Source organism: Heteronotia binoei, chromosome 3, assembly GCF_032191835.1.
Source record: "Heteronotia binoei isolate CCM8104 ecotype False Entrance Well chromosome 3, APGP_CSIRO_Hbin_v1, whole genome shotgun sequence".
NCBI lineage: Eukaryota > Metazoa > Chordata > Lepidosauria > Squamata > Gekkonidae > Heteronotia > Heteronotia binoei.
Genome location: NC_083225.1, coordinates 39624819 through 39645543, shown reverse-complemented (window position 1 = coordinate 39645543; position 20725 = coordinate 39624819). Strand labels below are relative to the sequence as shown.

The 20725-nt window shown below is 38.7% G+C and overlaps 1 protein-coding gene across 1 annotated transcript in view; it reads right to left on the bottom strand.

Moving 5' to 3' along the window:
* IPO5 (importin 5) overlaps window positions 1-20725 on the bottom strand; it is a 43933-nt gene that overhangs the window by 9460 nt on the left and 13748 nt on the right. Inside the window, exons 5-22 of the mRNA XM_060233636.1 lie at window positions 20618-20714; window positions 19954-20058; window positions 17988-18110; window positions 17353-17473; window positions 12157-12244; window positions 11253-11359; window positions 9617-9741; window positions 9429-9518; window positions 9171-9344; window positions 8704-8922; window positions 7314-7397; window positions 6896-7028; window positions 6692-6813; window positions 5968-6064; window positions 5448-5620; window positions 4453-4564; window positions 3931-3986; window positions 622-744 (exon numbers count right to left, since the gene is read on the bottom strand). Of these exons, the coding sequence (XP_060089619.1) occupies window positions 622-744; window positions 3931-3986; window positions 4453-4564; window positions 5448-5620; window positions 5968-6064; window positions 6692-6813; window positions 6896-7028; window positions 7314-7397; window positions 8704-8922; window positions 9171-9344; window positions 9429-9518; window positions 9617-9741; window positions 11253-11359; window positions 12157-12244; window positions 17353-17473; window positions 17988-18110; window positions 19954-20058; window positions 20618-20714 (2149 nt within the window). The remainder of the gene's footprint in view (window positions 1-621; window positions 745-3930; window positions 3987-4452; window positions 4565-5447; window positions 5621-5967; window positions 6065-6691; window positions 6814-6895; window positions 7029-7313; window positions 7398-8703; window positions 8923-9170; window positions 9345-9428; window positions 9519-9616; window positions 9742-11252; window positions 11360-12156; window positions 12245-17352; window positions 17474-17987; window positions 18111-19953; window positions 20059-20617; window positions 20715-20725) is intronic.

The following is a 20725-nucleotide window of genomic DNA, read 5'->3' as shown; positions in this document are numbered from 1 at the left end:
GGCAGCCTTTATTCAGCCACCTCTCTGAATATCCTCCAGTAGAGGTCAGTCACCAGAGGTCGCTATGACTTCCAGGTGTGTGTGCACATTCATGCACACGCACATATGCAAGAATAGGCAGCACACTGGCTGAAGAGCTATTGCCTGGATTCTAATGTTCTTCAGAATTCTAGACTGCCATGTATACATCAGCAAAACTATTTAACAGTTACATAGCTTTAGTGTGCTCAAAATGCTTCATATACATTATGAGAGAGTGTATTCTAACTATAGTTGTGAAGACACAAATTAAAGGCCCCATCACCCTTCTATTGTATATGATAAATAGGATGATCACTGGTCGCTTGAAGATCTGATACCGTATCAGTGTGAGAGCACCACCATTTACAGAAAAAAGACATTTTAAAATTCTTTTCACCTTTTAATCTCTTGCAAGACACATTCCTCTAAACCTACCTGGAGTAAAATTATGACAGGAAAAGGGTATCTGCATGATAGAATGCAGTTGTTACTTTTGTGCCTAAAAATGATTGTATAGGGGCATTTACATTTCCAGTGTTGACAATATTAATATGAAAACCCTCCGTTTGATTCCAAGTGAAAGCAGCCCAGGATACTTACAATTAAGTTGACAATTTGTGGTAGCAGCTGTTCAAACCATGGTAACACCTTTGCCTTGTAGCTGCTGAATACTGAGTGCAAAATATCTGACACTTTAGTCAGAATATAGACATCGCTATCGTGCTGGTAAAGAGGAAAGAGGAACAAGATCAGAAAATTCAATAAAAAGATATGTCACGTGATGGATCATCAGTTTCTGTACTACCAGACAAAGCAGATTATGCCTTTTCTAGCAGTAATATATTTTACAACTCTTCATTGAAGGCTGTTTACAAATACTTACATGACAGTATTAGTTAACAGTTAAGCAATGTTATGACATAGCAACATCTGTCCTACAGTTGTCAATCTCTGTTCAGCTCATACACGCCCTCCTGCAGCCAGTCACCTGCATTTCTCCTCTTACTGAAGCTCACTCTGAGATATCTCTTCTCACCCCACCCCACTTCCAAGAGTTCTCAAAACTCTTCTCAATGTGTAGATGTGATAAAACATGTAGTAAAATGAATGTCTGCATCAACCTTATAGTGAAAGAACTACCATCTATACCATTTCAAAGCCTTCTTCGATCCCATTGTGGTTGGGAACGGGCTGAGGGGAGCAAAGGTACCATAACAACAGGATTTAACTTTTACGTTTTCTTGGACTGGCCCAGGGTTGAAATTTAGTTACTGTTGATACAGCAGTTCTACTGAATATTTTATAAATTGACAGCTTTGACAAATATCCTGTATTTGCTCTGGTGTGGCTTATTTGTCTCATCAGCAATGGAAATTAGTACCACAGTCTATAGACCAATCAAACGAGGACAGAACAGCCACTGTGATCTCACATAAAGCATGGTCAAAATGCGATGGGACAGTTTAAATCCAAAATGCATAGCTGGAGCAATCTAGCTGCAGTGTAAGCGACAGCTTTTTTTCCTGGTATGTTGTGACTACAGCTGTCTATGCAGTCTTGAGAAAAACCATCCTGCAAACAGAATGTACCTGTATAAAAATAACTATGTGGTATAGAACAACTGAGCACCACTGTAGCTTCTGACAGACTGCAAAGATTGTAAAATTATACCATCACTCATCCATCAGCAGTGCAGATTGTGTGTCCAGTATGTAGCCATGCTACAGTGCTACAGATTGTGCAAGCCATTTGCGTTGATTGCAGCACACGATGATGCTCAGTTTACCGTCAATTTCTCAATAGAAATCCAGTATGCTAAGGGTGGGGGCTTATCTCTGCACCACAAAATCCTCTAACTACACTTGCAACCTTGAGGGTATTTAAAAGGGCGACTAGATCACTGACTGACAAAAATGATATCCTGAAAATGCCAGCTGTGCTAAGGTTTTGAAAGTATCACTAAAACTAGTTTGGGGCAATATCACCAAAAACTCAACACTATCAATGAAAGCAGATAACACTTGTTCTAGTTATTATAGTTTGCTAACCCAATCCTGATGCTTGTCAAAGTAATGAAAACACAGAACTACTGGATTTTCATTGTCTCCACAAAATGAAAAGACTCCTAAAGATAACAACTGATTGGCTATTCACCTGCAACCAATACCCTCTCAAATCTCTCAAGGCCCATTCTGCAAAATTAGATTGTCCTCCTTGCACGCCAGGAGGAGGCAGACTTAATACCAAAAACTGATTTCAACGCCTCTATCAACACAACTCTTTTTTACAGCCATGCTAGCTTGGTTATTCTAAAGCAACAAACACCAATTATAGTACTTACTGAAACACAAGTATCCACCTTCCCCCCCACCCCCATAAGCCATAAAAAAGAAGGGATCATCCAACATTTGCATTAAAATTAGTTATGATTGTGGCAGAAATAGAAGTGAGCCTCGGGCATTTCTGTATGGCAGCTTGAATTAGCTCTGGCCTCTATTCTATCAGGTCTTTCGCTTAGCATTCCATAAGGCTCTATAATCTGGCTAAGTGCTGTATTTTTCCAAGCAAGAGTGGATTCACCGATGCACTTTGGCAGAGTCAGATGCAGTCTCCTATACCGCTTGAAGAGTCAATGTAGTGGTTAAGAGCAACAGACTCTAACCTGGAGAACTGAGTCTGATTCCCCACTCCTCCACATGAAGCCAGCTGGGTGACCATGGGTCAATCACAGTTTTCTCAGAGCTCTCTCAGACCAACTTACCTCACAGCGTAGGTGGGTCTGATGCTTTGGGGTAAGGTGCCATTTCACTACATTCTCTAGGTAGCAACTTCTTTGTATGTGGCAGTTTTAGATGTAGTATAATATGAGGACTACCAGGCCAGAACTCAGTAGTGAGCCAGCAAACTGAAACTTTCTCTGTAACAGGTTATACACAAACAATACACCAATTCTTCTTCTACCACTTTTTGCTATGCTATTGAAATCAGGGTGCTTACTAAATAAGATTCCAGGAACCCTCCTGCTGATCTCATAAAACTGCATAACGGTAAGTGATTGCATGAAAAGCAACGATGTTTTCTTCAAATATTTAGCATTGCAATGCTGTTGGCTGCAATGTAACAGCACTGAATCAATATGCTAGTATTTAACCAAATTTCTTTCGAAAGCTGTGAAGCAGAATGGATAAAAAGTATGAGGACACCTATGTGTTAGCTTACAGCTTACCTGTCATCTGAAACTACACAGACAGCATCAATGTCATAAAAGTATTAGCCTACTACTGTCTTATCCCTCATGGTCTCATTGAAATCTTGTCACATGTCTTCTGAACAAATTTCTCCACCACAAATCCCTGACAATCATTATTTTGTGGGGTTTTCAGCCTTAACATCACTTGCTTTGACAGGAAGTAGGACAAATTGTCATTGGACTAATGCCAATTAGCTAACATGAGCTCATCATTATTTATGATACACCTGACAGACACAATTCTGCTTTTTCAAAATGGATGACTTGATAGTTGCTTGCTGGTACCTGTCAAAAGCAATATCAAATCTGTCCGAGTTTGCTCACAACTAAATAAATAATTTTTTTGTAAATCTTTTTACTAAGAATACACATATGGCACAATCTGGAAGTCTGCCCATTTCCTGCACACGTACTTGCCTATCTAGGCAGGCAAATATACACGAGACTCTGGACAGCTGCAGCTGGATTTCCAAATGTCTCTAGTATTCCTCAAAAGCTGCTTCCCAAAACACAGGATGTAGGAACACCTCTCCAGAAGGAAACATGGCAAATGAACAATTCTACAGCCCTTTCAATTCAGCAGCATCTTATACAATATGAAAAAGTTTTCAAAAATATTCTACACTGTGCAATAACGCAAGTCTTAACAACAGACTTACTTCATCTTGCAGGGACTCTTCAACTTGCTCATCATAGTCTTCATCTTGCCTTTTCGCTGTTTAAAAAGTAAATTGTTACTGTAGTATTAGTACAACTGTTTCACAAGAGTTCAGGTCTGCTGCAAGACCACCTGCAGAAAATAACCTTAAGAAACTTCTTTGGCAATCTAAAGGGGGGGAGGGCTAGGAAAAAGAATGTATTGTAGTACAGAAATGAGTGACAACTTAATCTGAACTAAAGTGTTCAGATAAGAAAAAAGCTGCTCTTAGCTTCTCCTAAAAAAAATACTGTTGTCATTTTCAAAAGGGTTTTGTACAATACATTCTTCAGAAGCAATTTGGAGGCCAGTATTTCATCACAGTGAACATTGTGATTTGCCCAACATTTAAAATATTTTAATATTTTATATATACACTGTTGCCTGTCATAGGGTTTAGATTTTTAGCCTGTCTGAAATTATTTGAGTAGTTATTCTCAAGAAGCCGATACTAAGCAATCTTTAAGTACTGAGTGAAGTTTACCTTGTCTTAACTCTTGATTTTTAAAGTGCTCTTCTAGTTTTCCTTTCAGTATTCCTCCAAGTTCTTCAAAATGTTCATTGTTAAGGCATCCATCTCCCATCACTTCAACACACTAACGAAATAAAGTTTATAGTCAACTTGAAATTCAATGTTCAAACTGCTTCAACACCAGCCAGCCAGTCCCAGAACACTAATATTGGGGAGACCAATTTTGTGACCCATGTGTCAATTTGTAAAGGTACACAGTACTGAAAATGTACTACTTTACACTTCAGAAGTTGAGCACTGCAAAGAAAAACAGCTGAGCCTGCAATATCAGAGTCTTTTGTTTTGTCAAACACTATGCAATCTTCTCTTCTTGGTGTTAGAATAAACCATGCTTTCGTTAGCAGAAAGACACAATACATGTTAATGCTACTGAACTGTATGAAGTACAAATAAAGCATTTCTACAATCCAGACCCAAATCTGAAAATTTCTACAGAGATGATTTCATAAGAAGTTTATTACTATCAACCTCTAGCTGTTTTTCTGAGCTAATAGCCAATCAATCTTCAATGTAAATCTGAACTGTTTTCGTTTTTTTTAAACAGGATTGTATTTTTAGAACATTGTTTGGTAAGAATGCATACAATTCTTGGGTAAAACAATAACCAGTTTATCTTAAATATTTAACGGAGCCATCTGCTTTGCAAGAGAACTGGCATGAATCGAGTACTCCATCTGAAACCTGCTAAACTGTGCAATTACAGATATTGCAGTGAGTCTGAATGGCAAACCCAGCCTGTTTGCTACATGTGTTCTCCGCTCCTAATGAGATCACTGCTCTGCCCTTTTAAAAGATTCTGATGTCATGCTAAGTCAAAGCACACACATTAAGCAAACACAAACAAAATGAGACGTAAGTTATTGTTTCCAATACATTCCTCCCTTTGTAAAGATCTTACAAAATTCAATAGCAATAGAAGGAATTGTTTGAACAAAGTAAAGCATTACCTTGGCAAAAGAATGCATTATCTCTGAGAGGACATCGGAGTCTGGTTCTGTACCGATGGCCTTGATGAGAGCATCACACATAAAATGCCACATCTGAGTGAGGTATTCTGGGCCACGAACTCTTGCACATTCCAAGAGCAAAGGCATTGATTCTGCAGCAGCCACACGCACACGTTGAATTTATTAAGGAAAACAAGTGCTTCTAAAGTATCAAGAGTAGAAATTACAAAATATTTCCTTCTGAAACTATGATCAAAGTCTCACTGTGTTCCACCTTAGAAACCTAGCACTAGATTTAAGTTCACAATTAAGCATAAAAAGACTTTGTTACAGTTTTGGCTGTATCCACATATTACTGGATATTGTGGTGCTTTTCTCTAACTCAGAAGTACTTAGTGCTAAAGGAATGCTTTCACAATGGAAAAGATAAGACAGCAAAAGAAAGCAAGGCTTAGCATCCAAGTCAAAGATTGTGCAGATTGTAACAGGACATCATGGAAACAAGGTTAATAAAGGATATCATCATGGAAGTAGAATTTTAGCAGAGGAACCATCAGTTTCACAACTTGCTCTGTGTACTCCACAAACCCTTCCTTTAGTTCTTTGGCATAGCAAACCTGAAATGCGAAATGCAAAATTATTTCAAAAAATTCTGTTTACAATTGTTAAATGGAAAGCTAGCATACATTGATAGCAGGAAATGGCAAACTACACCTACAAACCTCAAAATAATACAAACATTCTCCCATGTTGCTTACAGGAAACTAGACTACCAAAAGCATCATCATAGGTTCATAAATTACCAAGTACCCTTGAACTTATTTTTCCTTGTTTTCAGAAGATCTAGCTTGACATTCCTCAAAATGAGATCTGTTCTAATGACAGCCTCTCCTCCAATGAGTTTTCCTTCCTCCCTCTCTGAGCAACAGTCTCTCCTTCCTCCCTCTCTGAGCAACAGAGGCTTCCGACTTTTTCTGGCATGACTGTTGAGTGAGTCAATTCTATCCTTCTTTCTGCTCTTGCAAGGCTGAAACATCTGCATTCTCAGTGATCTTTCATATTATCTACCACCTCACCCATCCACAAAAGAAACTTCACAGTCTCTTTTGGCAAAGCATCTTCATGGTCTATGAGCTACATTCTACTTACAAACTGCTGCCTACCCAACTTTAGTGGTTTTGGATCTGATTAATAATGATTTCTTTCCAAAATGTGCCATCAAAACAGAAGAGCCAAGTACTCACCAGCATCTGGCATGCAGTTGCTTTTTCTTCAAGGCCCGCAGTCTTAATACCAAAGCTCTGCTGGTCTCCTAGATTTACAAATTCCCAGCCATCATCATCACTCATGTTCTCCATATCTTGCGCTAGGGAGGGAAAAAATAATTTTAGAAACATTGTGCCATTCCCTGCAAAATACTGAACTTTAGAATAAGTGACAGAACTTACTGTCTAGAAGAGCCACTTCAGGCTTAATTGATGCTGTTTTCATTAGGGGGCCCATAACAACAGGAAGGTATTGCTGGAATTCTTTTCCAAGTATCTTGCACATTCTAGCCCATGCAGAAATCATGTAGGATATCTGTAAATGAACAGGTCTTGTTCACTCCTTTTACTTTCAAGAATACAGGCTGCAAAACTGTGATACCCCTGAACATAAGCACTGAAGTTAAACCTTCCTTTACAGTTAAGACTTACTCAGGCTGTACACTGAAGTCCCTCTTATTAGGAACCAACCTCCACCAACAGTTAAACAAAATGACTTTGCATTCATCTATCTAAAAAAACTTCCTGTTATGACTTGTTAAACTCTGACTGAGAGCTGATGTAGCATAATCACAAAGAGTACTAAAATATTCCAACATACCTGAGGATCATCATCTTCTAATTCATTGAAGTCTGTTTGTGTTTTCAGCAACAGCTGCATCACATCTGATGCATCTTGCATGAACTAGAAAACGAACACAACCAATCAGGTTATAGTAGGTAACATTTTCCACATTTTTTCATCTTTATACTGACATATTTATGTTTCTGTATGTGTGTGTGTGTGTGTGTGTGTATCTATATAAAAATTTGCTGTCAAGTCACAGCTGACTGATGGAGACCTTATAGGTTTTTAAGGCAAGAGTTCAGAGGTGTTTTGCCATTGCCTTCTCTGTGTCATGATCCTGGTATTCCTTGAATGTCGCCCAAACAAATATTAGCCAGGGTTGACCCTGCTTAGCTTCTGAGATCTGACAAGATCAGATTAGCCTGAGCAATCAACATCAGAGAATGGCGATTATATCCCTGTGCCTGAATTATTAGACGTTCTACAGCTAAAGAAAAGAAAAATGAATGGTCTTCATCAATGACCATAATAATGACCCTCTTCAGTGAAGAACATTTACTTTCCACTGACTTGTAACAGAATTCAAGTACAGTAAATCTCTACTAATCTATGTAAAAAGGGATTGAATGTTGATATAGAATAAGGGAAGTTTATCCAAAAGAACTGAATGTAGTGAACAAGGTCACACAATCCATTAAGGTATCCTCACCTCATCCCTCTCATGTAAAATGCGCTAAGTACCAGTTCAATTGATCTGGTAATCCAAGAGTTTATCAAGTGAGAAAACTCTCAGTTGGTGGGAACTTACTAAAACTAAGAAGGGTGGCCCACTGGCTTGCTTTAACAAATAGCCCGCCTTAGAAAGATTATCCAAAGGAACTACAGGCAGTACCCAAGATAAATCAGCTAATTTCCTTTACTGACTTGTAAATAAATAGATAGTGGTGTTACTGGAAACATTACTTCCTGATCAAATACAGTAATATGGCAACAAGCATGAACACAAAATCTAACCAGATAGCTTTCAACATGTTACAGTTCCTCAAGGGAAATCTTATTTCATTTAGCATGCAATCTCTGTTTTATAATTTATGACGCCTTTAAAAAACTGAAAACTCATGGAGAAAAAGCGTATCAGCATTACTAGGGCCACTTCAGCATACAGCAGAGCATAATATCTGAAGACTTCAGGAAAAAAACAAACATTAAACCTAGCTAATAAAATGAGCAATTTTTAGTTTTTACTCCACCAGTCTGGGTGAACATAATGGAAAGTTCATCATGTCATCTGTGATCTATTTAATCTATTGATTTTTCAATTCTATTTTTAAAAAAACTACATCTAAATGAAGACAATCCTGGAAGAACCACCTTTGGCTTTTAAGTCAAAGACAGCCAAGCCAACAATCAAATTCAAACTTACCTTCTCTTTACCTACAGCAAGGCCAATCAAGCTGATGCATTCTATAGTTTTTCCTCTTAAGAGTCTAAGTTCCTTCTGAACAGCATTCTCTACAATGTGCTTCAGGGAAGGCATAAATAAATCATAGTATGGAACAAATTTCTCTTCTGCTGTATCAGCAACAGATGCGATGGATGTAACGACTTGCTCCAAAACCAGTTTAGTGCCTTTTTCTATCAGCTGGGGGGGAGGAGAGAAATAAGGAAAAAAGAAAAAAAGAAGAATAAAATAGTTCAGAACTACTGCTCATAAATATATCATTTAGGATGCCTTAAAAAACTTAAGAACTTGTGGGAAAGTTTGTATTAGCATTACTAAGGTCATTTCAACATATAGTACTGAACATCTGAAGATAGTAGGGAAAAAATGTATAAACTGGTGAACACAAATATTTTAAGCGTTCACCAACCACCAACATAGAGCCTTACCTCCTGAATTTTTAACACCATAGTGGAATGCAGATGCTTCACTAAGTTATCTAGATAAGGAATTAGTAGCGATTTTGGACAATCTTCAGTAAAGTTGATCAGAGCAGCAGCTGCATGAGCTTGAACTCGTTGGTTGCCATGATCTTCCATGGTCTGCAGAAGAGCGGCGATTACCTGCAACACAGATAGTTACCATGAAGTTAAGGTTCCAGAAAAATCAGAGCCCATATACATTGTATATGTATGTGTCCTACTTGCCTTTTCATGGAACTTTTTCTGGAAGCCAGGTGCAAAATCTGTAGCCATCTGACCAATTGCATTACAAGCTGCATATCTCACTCTTGGATGCTGAAATGTATAGCTTCAATTAGCAAAGTGATTTTCAATTAGTAAAGTTGTTTTGAAAATCAAGTACAGATTATGAGGAAGAAATGTTTTAAACTTACAGGATCTTGAAGGAAAAGCAAAACTAAATTAACTATTTCATTCAGAATCCCCTCCATTTGTTGATGACAGCCTTCACCAATAGCAGACAGAGCCATTAAGCCAGCGTGCCTATACTTCCAATCAGCTGCATTGAGAGATATTAAAACAAAAACAATATCAGTCAGTAAACAACATATAAAAACTAGTCAATAATTTCAGCCAGAACATTAAAACAGTCCATGTAATGGATACTGGAAATGCCCAGTCCAAATATGCACCTATTTGCCTCTATCCTAATACTAGGACAAAGCTGCAAAGTGAACAGATCCTCCAGGCAGAAACTTAACACAGTATCCTGTTCAAGCAGAAGGAGGAAAGGCAACAGATATGCTGTCCACCAAACCACCAAAGTAAATCTGCCATCCTCTGATACACTAAAAAAATTAATGAGTAAATCTGTGGTAAAACATTTTGTCTCTTAAACTGATGAAACAAATACTTGCATCCCTTTCAAAGAGATGTTCTCTTAAAGAAAAAGTCTTCAACTGCCGATTTTTTTAACCAAAATAAATTTTGTAACCAAAGAAAGAATGTTGCATATAAAATTCATAGAGACATCAGAAGTATACGCAAGCATTGCCATAGTTCTATATGGAATTAAAGATCAGTAAGAAATAGCAGTTCCTGAACTGACACATTCCAACTGGCAATTTTAGAACTGCCATTCTAGCCTCTGCTTAAAAACAAGAAATTATAATGCAACACAATTCTTCTTTACTTTGGTGGTTTGGTGGTGTGGTAACGCTTTGGGTCACATTTTAGGTTCAACGACAACTTTTGAAAAATTGAAACCAGAAATACAATAACTCTAGCTCAGTCCAGCAACTTCAAAAGATATGCCAAATACCTAGGACTAACTTGTTCCATAAAGGATGCTGTTAGAAAAAAGTCACACTATGTCACTGCAATAATACTGATGTAGAAGAATGACCAGAGATTTATTTTTCAATGCACTAACACTGTATACTTACTTTCATGTATTTATGTAAATTCACAGTGGGATTGTGCCTGCTTTGCTCCCAGCCTCTACAAATAAAAATCTGTGTTTACTACATTTCTATCGGAACATGTGCTTAAGGTTTCCGATCTTGGAAAGTAAAGATGGTGCATCATCAGGTATATTCTACGTCCACATGACAACAAAAAGTTGGGACAGGAAAAGCAGATACAATCATACTGCCCTACTGTGTGCTTGGGCAAACTGAATTCTGAAAATGGCACGTGGGTGAAATGTTTCTCCCTTCACACATTGAACAAGCTTTGAACTGGGAAGGGAGGTTTCCAGTTATGGGGAGGAATCATCTTTCTGCTTGCACAGCACAATAAAAGGTAATGAATCTGTTTATGGGACTTCTTAGATCTTGGACACGAAACATTAATTGGCCAGAATGTCAGTTTGGTGCTTTGGTCCAAAGAGATGCTGCAGGAAGAAGTGCTGCACCACATCCGCCCCTCTAAATCCCAGCCTCTGCCTGCGGTCACTTAAATACATTTTTGAGAGTACATTTTCACTGACCACAACTACAGCATCAGAAACATTTCTGTAAGTTACAAAGTGAGAGCAGATGTTTATAAGTCCAGATTTAAATGACTTACGATTTTGAAGCATCTGCATAATATGCTCTTTTATCATAGGCAGAACAAGTTTCCCACCAAGGCCACATGCCATTCTGTCCAGGGCACTCTCACCAGCAACAGCATTGCTATAGTTTGTTTATTAATTAGAAAAAGAGAAAAAAAATGAGCCAACATTCTTGATAATGCTAAATAGAGACAGCAATTAGTTTTATTCATTCAGGCATGTTTCCTGGTGTTTTGTGTTACACAGAAAATTAAATAAACATTTAATGTCCACTGACAATGGTCTCTGAATGTGTACACATATTAAAAATTGCTAAAATTGTTTTCATAAATCTGATGTTAAACTTGTTCCCTGATTGTGCTTATCAAAACACTCTACCTTTAAAATGTTGAATCTGGGGAGTCCACACATTGTATTTAAGATTTCTGGCCATGTACAGCTATTATCATAAGGATGCCAATCCCAGGAAGCTAACTTTCATTCAGTTTCCTGCTCCTAATCTATACATTCTACCTAAATGGATTCTAGAAGTTGGAATTTCAAGTCATATTGCTGCTCTTTAAGCATATAAACAAAATTTTCTAGTAACTATGCATTCTTTTTTGTTTCCTTGTGTGGATAGTATTTAAAATATTTACTAAGAACTTAAAAAGGAACAAAGGCGTACACTAAATATAGTGAAGTGCTTTTGGCAGACTGCAAATAACTGTGGTACAAACTGAAGCCATCACTGAGATGTACACCTATCTTTTAGTATTCTTAAGAGATTTCTGTGAACTCCCAATGGTAGACTGGTGGCCAGCCCAACACTGCTTTGACACACAAACCACCAAAGTCAAGACAGACAAAGAGTGAAGTGAACCCTCCAGAGAGCTGAGCAACATTAATATTTTCTTCTTTGTAAAGCTATTTGTTTACCTATCAAAGTCATCATCTTCCAGCTCATCAGAATTTGCCCAGTCTTCATCCTCTTCTAGGTCAACCATCATTGCTAACATCTGAGGAACTAAAAAAATAATCACAGATGTTATCTCTTGGACAGCAGTAATTTGTAAGATTATCCAATCCCAACCATTTTAGATCCCAGCAGAATGCTGGAAGTAACAGGACACCACAGGTATTCAATCCTGCCACAACATGGACTAATACCACAATTTTAGGTTTCAAAACACTAAGGCCAAATGTTATGATTTGCAGAGATATCTAATCATTCCATAGAGGAGATCCCAGCACTCAGTAGTAAAGCATGTGCTGCTGAATGCAGACAGGTTCCTAGTTCATGCCTTGGCATCTCTATCTAAAAAAATAAATTAAACAATTAGCCCTGAAAAATTAGCCAGTCCTATGGAAAGCCATCATGATACTGGGCAGAATGAACAAATATTTTGTAACAATGTAATGTCCTGTATGTTCTCGTGTGTTTGTTAAGTGTTGTCAAGTAACTTTTGATGTATGGTGACCCTAAGAATTAAAGAACTCCTGGGGGGTTCTATGGTTAACAGGATTGCTTACGACTTGCAAACTGAGGGTTGTGGCTTCCTTGATTAAGTCAATCCATCTCATGTTTAGTCTTTCTCTTTTCCTGCTGCCTTCAACTTTTTGTAGCATTATTGTCTTTTCCAGTGACTCTACTCTTCTAGGACAGCTTCAGTCTATAGCTTCATGGAAGAGTTCAGGCTTGATTTGATCTACAACCCACTCATTTGACCTTCTGGCAGTCCATGGTACCTGTAAAACTCTCCTCCATCACCACATTTCAAACTAATCAACTTTCTTCCAGTTGGCTTTCTTCACTGTCCAACTTTCATACCCATGGCATCTGGACCGAGGCAGTTCAGCGATAATGATGTTGTTGGACCTGTTGGCTGTGTTCGACTATCAGTTGCTGTTTCACCGCCTTGCCAACGCAGGGATTCAGGGGTTGGCTCTCCTCTTTTCCATGGTCGGGGACAAAGGGTGGCGATCGGGGGACAGTCATCCCAGAGACACCCATTTAATTGTGGTGTGCCTCAGGGGGCAGTGCTCTCCCTGATGCTGTTTAACATCTATATGCGCCCCCTTGCCCAGATTGCCAGGAAGTATGGGTTGGGTTGCCATCAGTATGTTGATGACATCCAGCTCTATCTACTGATGGACGGCCGATCTGTCTGTGCCCAGAAAATCTGGATCTGGCGCTGAAGGCCGTGGCAGGGTGGCTTAAGCTGAGTCGACTGAAGCTGAATCCGACAAAGACAGAGGTCCTTTGCTTGAGCAGAGGTGGCCCGGGAAGGGGAATCCCCCTACCAGCTTTTGATGGTGCGCCACCTGCAATGGTGCCCAAGGTCAGAAGCTTGGGGGTGTTACTGGAACCTTCATTGACAATGGAGGCCCAGATAGCAGCCACTGCCAAATCCACCTTTTTCCATCTTAGGTGGGCAAGGCAGTTGGTCCCTTTCCTCGACCGCGGTGACCTGGCAACTGTGATCCATGCTACGGTCACCTCGAGATTGGATTACTGTAACGTCCTCTACATGGGGCTGCCCTTGTCTCAAATCCAGAGACTGCAGCTGGTGCAGAATGCAGCAGCTAGGCTGTTATTGGGGCTCCCCATGAGGGACCACATACAGCCTGGCCTGTGGAAACTGCACTGGCTGCCGATAGTGTACCGGATTCGCTACAAGGTGCTGGTTATTATCTTTAAAGCCCTATATGGCCAAGGACCTGTCTACCTTAGAGACCGTCTCTTCCCATATGTACCCCAGAGGGTACTCAGATCAGGGACATGGAACCTGTTATCGATCCCTGGGCCGAGGGAGGCAAGATTGAAGATCACTCGAGAGAGAGCCTTCTCTATATTGATATTTAGCTGTAATCCTGCTTTACAACATTCCACTTTAACTTTCATCAGTAGGTGTTTCAGGTATTCATTATTCTCTGCCAATACTGTGGTGTCATCTGAATATCTCAAATTGTTAATGCTTCTTCCACCAATTTCACTTCATCTTCACCTAAATCTAATCCAGTTTTCCTTATGATATGCTCTGCATATGGACTGAAGAGACAGAAAGATAAAATACATCCTTGTCTGACATCTTTGCCAACTGGGAACTGTTCTGTTCCTCCATATTCTGTCCAAAGTTAGTAGCCTCTTGTCCTGACTACAGATTGTACATCAAAACAATCAGATGCTGCGGCACACCTATTTCTTTTAAAACCAACCATAGCGTTTCATGATCCACACATGAAACCCGTTGATTTTCTTCTGAAATTCTCTCATATGCTCCAGTAACCAACATAACTTTGCAATATGATCTGTAATGCCTCTTCCATGTCTGAATCCAGCTTAAATGCTCCATATATGGCAGCAGCCTTTGTTGTAAGATTTTGAGTATCACTTTATTCACATAATAAATTAATGTGATGGTCCAATAGTTGCTGTAGTCTTAGATGTCTCCTTTTTTTGGAATTGGAATGTGGATTTAGTGCTTTCAGACTGTGGACCATGGTTTTGTTTTCTGTATTTGTTAAGCACATTCTTGTTTCTCATATGTTCTCATATGCACTAGCAAATTCCACTACACATGGAGCAAGTCTATTAACAACATATGTGTAAAGGAGCATTATGACCACACAATTTTCAACCAAGTACTTCAACAAAAATACCAAAGAATCCAAAGGCATTAATTATAAAAACTAAAGATGCACAGATCTGGAAGTCTGACAGAAAATAAGATTCAAATAGTTAATCCTATACTATTTTAAGAGAAAGCAGGTGAAAACTAGTCCTAGTTTCTCATGTGAGATTAAATTATCTATAACAAGTAGGGGAGCCACAGGGACTCACAGTGGGCAACCCTCCCCACACTATTCCTCTTTCCCTGCTTTCTTTCCTCTCACCTTTTTCAATAACTTTCTCCCCACCACTACCCCACTGACAGGAATCAACACTTGGAAGGCTCACTTGGAAGGTGGCTAAACAATCCTGACAATGGCCATCACAATCTCTGAATGCAGCCTAGTGAGAGCTCAGGAAGCATTCATTTCCTAAAGCTACAGATGTCGTTTCTATTATTGGGTGGGTGTTAGACACACACACACAATACACGCACACAGAGTTTGTCAAAAACGTCATTAAAAAGTTGTAAGGGATATGTGAAAAATGGCTGAAACTAGATACTATGGAAATAAAAATAGTAGAAGTTGTAGTACAAGCAGCTACAGTTCAAAAGACCTCAGGTTTTTTCATTTTAGAAATCTACTTGAAATCCAAAGTTAACTTCTCCTGACTTACTCATTTAAATCTTAAACCCACCCCTACTCTTTAAAAAAGTCACAAAGCAATGTTTTAAGTTGCTTTCTAATTATTAGCTCTCCACAGATCATTATTTAAACTGCCTTGAGTCTGAGAAGACAGACAGGATATAAATATTTTAAATAGGTAAACAAAGATCAGTGAGGCAACACAATTCTAACCAATAGCCAAACCTGGCTAGACTAACCTTTCTCTATATCAACATACAAAATCTCTTAATTAGGAATACTTAATGAAGCATGCCCTTACACTCTCTTCCACATGTTTCCTTTTTCTTTCCCTGCACTGACTTTGATTACTGTTAAATCTGCACCAGTTAGCATTAAAGTATGTATTAAAGGTTAACAGATAGCATACACGCTGCAGACATAACTATAGTTGAGAAGACAGGAACTATCGCCCTGAGTCCGCTTGCGGAGAGGGCGGCATAGAAATTTAAAGTAATAAATAAATAATATTACATCAGCACTGTTTCATACTGTCAACCCAGTGCAGTCAGAAAGGAGCCGAGTGTTTTACCATCCAACTTAAAAAGGTACAAACTCATATGGATCATATTTAACATACTAACTCAATTTTTTTAAAATGCATCATTTGTATTTCCCATTCATAATGTATACAAAGTTTTTGAAAATATAAATTTATGTGACTCATTAACTTAAGATATTTAACAGTCAATATCATCACTCATCACAATGTGCTGATAGCCCTTGTAAAAAACACTACACTCAAATCATCTGAATTGTTACACTTTATCAAAGAGAAAGAGAGCCTTACTCCTGGCTTTGTTCATTTTTTTCACACAAAATTGTACAAAACAGAGTCCATACTTTAAAGTACATGTTTTAGCCCCCTCCGCTATTAGAAAGCAGAAGAGTAATCTCCCGTAATCTTTGTAATATATTTCTTGTTCAGCATATCCACACTGACAAACAAGATGTTTTCCTTTATTCTTTATGTATATTGCTTTACTCAACGAATTTTTCTTTTTACCCAGTAGATATAAAAAAAAGACGGGGCTCTCTCAGTGGGGGCACCTGGCCTTGGAGTATCTGCTCCTTTAAAGCTTACTTTCTTTTAGGTGCCAAACATTTTTCTTATTACTGCTTTTAAGTAAGGGTTTCCATCTTTTAAATTCTCTTTCATGGTCTGCTTTTCCACCAGGGACTAGCTTATTTTTATGTCATTTTAAGCTGCTGAGTATTGTTTATACCTTGTTATTTGCCTAAAGCAAGTTTCTTCAGAAATGACAAATTTAATAAAGAAAAAAAAGGCATATGGGGATGTTTGTGCATAGAAGCCAACATCTGTACAAAAGTTTGAAAAACTGCTTGCAGCTCCCTATCCTGATCCAAAAGTTATGAATGCACTTTTTTCAGAACATAAAATCCTATTTGACTGTCTGGGAACCTACATGGCACAGTGTTGGCTAGGATCTGGGAGGTCCAAGTACAAATCTCCACTCTGCCATTGTAGCTTGCAGGGTGGCCTAGGACCTGCCACAAACTCTTAGCCTAACCGACTCTTAGCCTAATCTCATAATCCTTATAAGGATAAAACAGAGAAGGGGAAAGTGCTGTAAGCTACTTTGAGTCCCCATGGAGAAGAAAAGCAGGGTATAAATGAAGTTAATCAATAAATCTAATTCCTTTCTCATTTATTTGTTTCACACACATCCTTGCTGATCAGCAAGACTTCTCTAACTCCACATTAACAGTACTGGATAAGAAACACTTACTTTACAATTCTGCCGAAGATGTCTAGAACTTCCACTTTAATTTTGTTTGTACTTTATAGTTAAAATGATCCAACAGTTCACTTACTAGCTTGTGCAACAATGTTGATATGTCTTCTCAGCATAGCAGCAGCAGTCTCCGATAATGTAACTATTACTTCAAGGGCCAGCTGACGTTGCATATTACTGAGAGTAGTGTCTGCACATAACTGAAACAGAGAAGTAGTTTAGAACGCTAAGACTAGACCAGCTATCCAACAAATCAAAATCTCAACCTGCAGGTGGGAAGAAGTAAATTTATTTACTTCAGGAATATATTTTTGTAAAAGGAACAGGACTGTGAACTATACCACTGCACATAGTATTATTTGTTTGCTGCATGTATTATCCTACTCTCACTGCTTTTTCATACTTAACTAGTAGGCTAACAGCTGAGTATCCATGCTGTTTCCATGGGTGGGTTTCTTTCCTCTTTGTTTCTTCTTTCATACTTAACTAGTACCATTTTTTCTGTTGTTTAACATTTCATGCCCACACTTCTCTGTGTTGTTTAATGAATCCTTTCCTTTATTATTTACAGCTCTTTTCAGACTGTAGTAATTCTAATCCTATTACACTGTTTGCTAGATGTCTCATCCTAATAACTGCAATGGCTTACTGTGTGTAATCCACCTGGAATCTCATGGAAGAAATGCAGAAAATATAACAATTTATCAAACTTACCTTTAAGCTTAGCTGTAATGTAGCTTCTAAGTGTGGACGTAAATACTTTGGAACCGTATCTGCAATCTCTACAAGGGACTTCAGGACTGAATCATCATTTTGATAACAAGATTCATTTACTGCCTGTTGTAAGAGATATCAATTGATACCTTTGAATATATCTCACTCAAAATACATAATCCGCCATATGAAGAATCAGAGTTGGAAGGGACCTCCAGGGCCATCTAGTCCAGCCCCCTGCACAACGCAGGAATTTCAGAAATACCTCCCCCCCACATACACCCAGTGACGCCTGCTCCACGCCCAGAAGATGGTTTAAACCCCCCCCCCCCCCCAAAAAAAAACACACACAAAAAAAACAGGATCCCTGGCAAAACTGGCTTGGAGAAAAACTGCTGCCTGACTCCAAAGATGTGAACAGCATTTTCTGGGAGTGTAAGAAAGGGCCATGAGAACTCAGCACTGATGCAACCGATCCTGCCCTCTCTCTCATGATCCGCCTAATCACCACCTCTCAAGGAAACCTGTTCCACTGAGGAACTACTCTGTCAGAAAGCTCTTCCAAATGTTTAGCTGAAAACTCTTTCTGATTAATTTTGACCCATTGGTTCTGATCCAACTCTACACCATCCTCTATATGACAGCCCTTCAGGTACTTGAAGATGATGAACAATCCTATCACCTCTCAGCTGTCTCCTCTCCAGACTAAACATACCCAGCTCCTTCAGTCTTTCCTTACAGGACTTGGGTCTCCAGACCCCTCACCATCTTCGTTGCCCTCTTCTGGACATGTTCTAGCTTGTTTATATCCTTCTTAAATTGTGGTGCCCCAAACTCATCACAATACTCTAGGTGAGGTCGCACTAGAGCAGAGTAAAACAATACCATCTTCTTGCATAATCTGGACTCTATACTTCTGTTGATACAGCCCTTTTTAGCTACCACATCACACTGCTGACTCATGTTTGGTGTATGGGCCATTAAGACCACTAGATCCATTTAACACACACTAGCGCCAAGATGAGTTTTCCCATCCTATAATTTTGCATAAGGCTCTGTTTAATATTTATGATATTTACAACTGGTCTATGACAAAAAGACCCTGCCGGCTGAAGGATTCAGATGCTCAAAAATAATTGCAACCTATGCTTTACTTAATAATAATTTCAGGAGGCACCCATTCACCTATGCCCATTCCTCCTCCTTAGGCTTCTCACCTTCCTCCCAAAGCTGCCTCATATTAGGGGATAGGAAACTAGGAACACCACGCAGGACTGCAAGCTCCTTCCCTCCTTTGCTGTAGCACTAACAAAGCCCCTGCTCTGTTTTCAGACCTAACCACATTGTGCATTGCAGATTTTAGATCATCATGGTCAGCCTCAAATCACTGCCTGCAACTTGTGGTTTGCAAACAGAGCTCCTTCTAGAGAAAGCGCTCAAGATATCAAGTGCAAAGCAGTGAACCAAATGAATAGTAATGTACTTATTGCGCTGTGTAGAGTTAAGTTTGTTTTGCAATTAATAACTAAGTTGTGAGTAAGAAAGTACAATAGTCTTTTTAAAGAATATATAGTTCAGAGTTAACACAGCACCCAAATAAATGTAGTGCTGCACACTAAATATTCTTTCTGTAAGGTCTATAAGGTTATATCTACAATTATTTTTTACTCACTACTGCTAGCCTTAGAATGTGATTACTTCCTCTGAATAAGATTCTGTGCCCTAAAGTTTACAAGCAAGCAGCACAAGAACTGGAACATTATGTGTTAACTGTATATTCTTGACTGGGCAAAATATTATATTTAAAAAGGAGTCTGTCAGTGTATTACTACCAGTGACTGCCACTGATGCTCATTCAAAAAATTCATATGGATTTGTACAGGATCAAACCTCCAAGCATTTCAGTCATTAAGACTGAACTAGAGGAAATGACATACTTGAAATCTATTTTTGGAAGAGTTCTTACCTGCAAGATACCAGGCAGCAAGTCTGCAAAATGTTTAAGAAGTGGAAGATTTTGATCATTAGCAAGAACAAATGCAGCTGCAGCTCTAGCGGACAGCGTCCTGATCTAGAAGACATTAAAGATTCAATATATCACCCTAATGCAATGTTTCTCACACCTTCCCTTGGGTAGGATTACACAGTTCTTATTTGTGTACTCCTCCCAAAGAATAAACATTAAGTATGCAAATTCCACCACAGTTCCAATACTAAAAACAGTTATATTAAAATATATGACCACTCCCCTCCCCCACACAAAACAGGCTGCAATGGGGCATTGTGCCAAGAGTTATTTCCCTACCACATATACTCAATTCCAGTGTGAAGGCCTTCCAACAGGAGCATTTAACTCTCCTAATTTTATGTGGTTTAGAGAGGACAGCTAGACTGTTTTAGAAACTCTATACATGCCATATCCCAAATTTGACAGCCCAAATGCAGAGGCTATCCTCAATATATGAAACTTGCATATGTATATCATTCAGCTAAGAGGAACACATTTTCATATCAGTTATTTGGTTTTTCAATGAAAGAATAAAGATCTAAGATTGTGACCAAAAAAAATTCCTTGTGTAAACTCAAAATTGACTATGCCCTCAAGCAAAAAGAAACAGGTTTCAAATTACCGTTGGATTCTCCTGATCCTGCATACACTGTACCAACATCCGTTTAATGACCTCCAAATAGTGCTGCTGTTGATTTCCAAAAATACCAGGAAAATTCCTTAGGGAGCA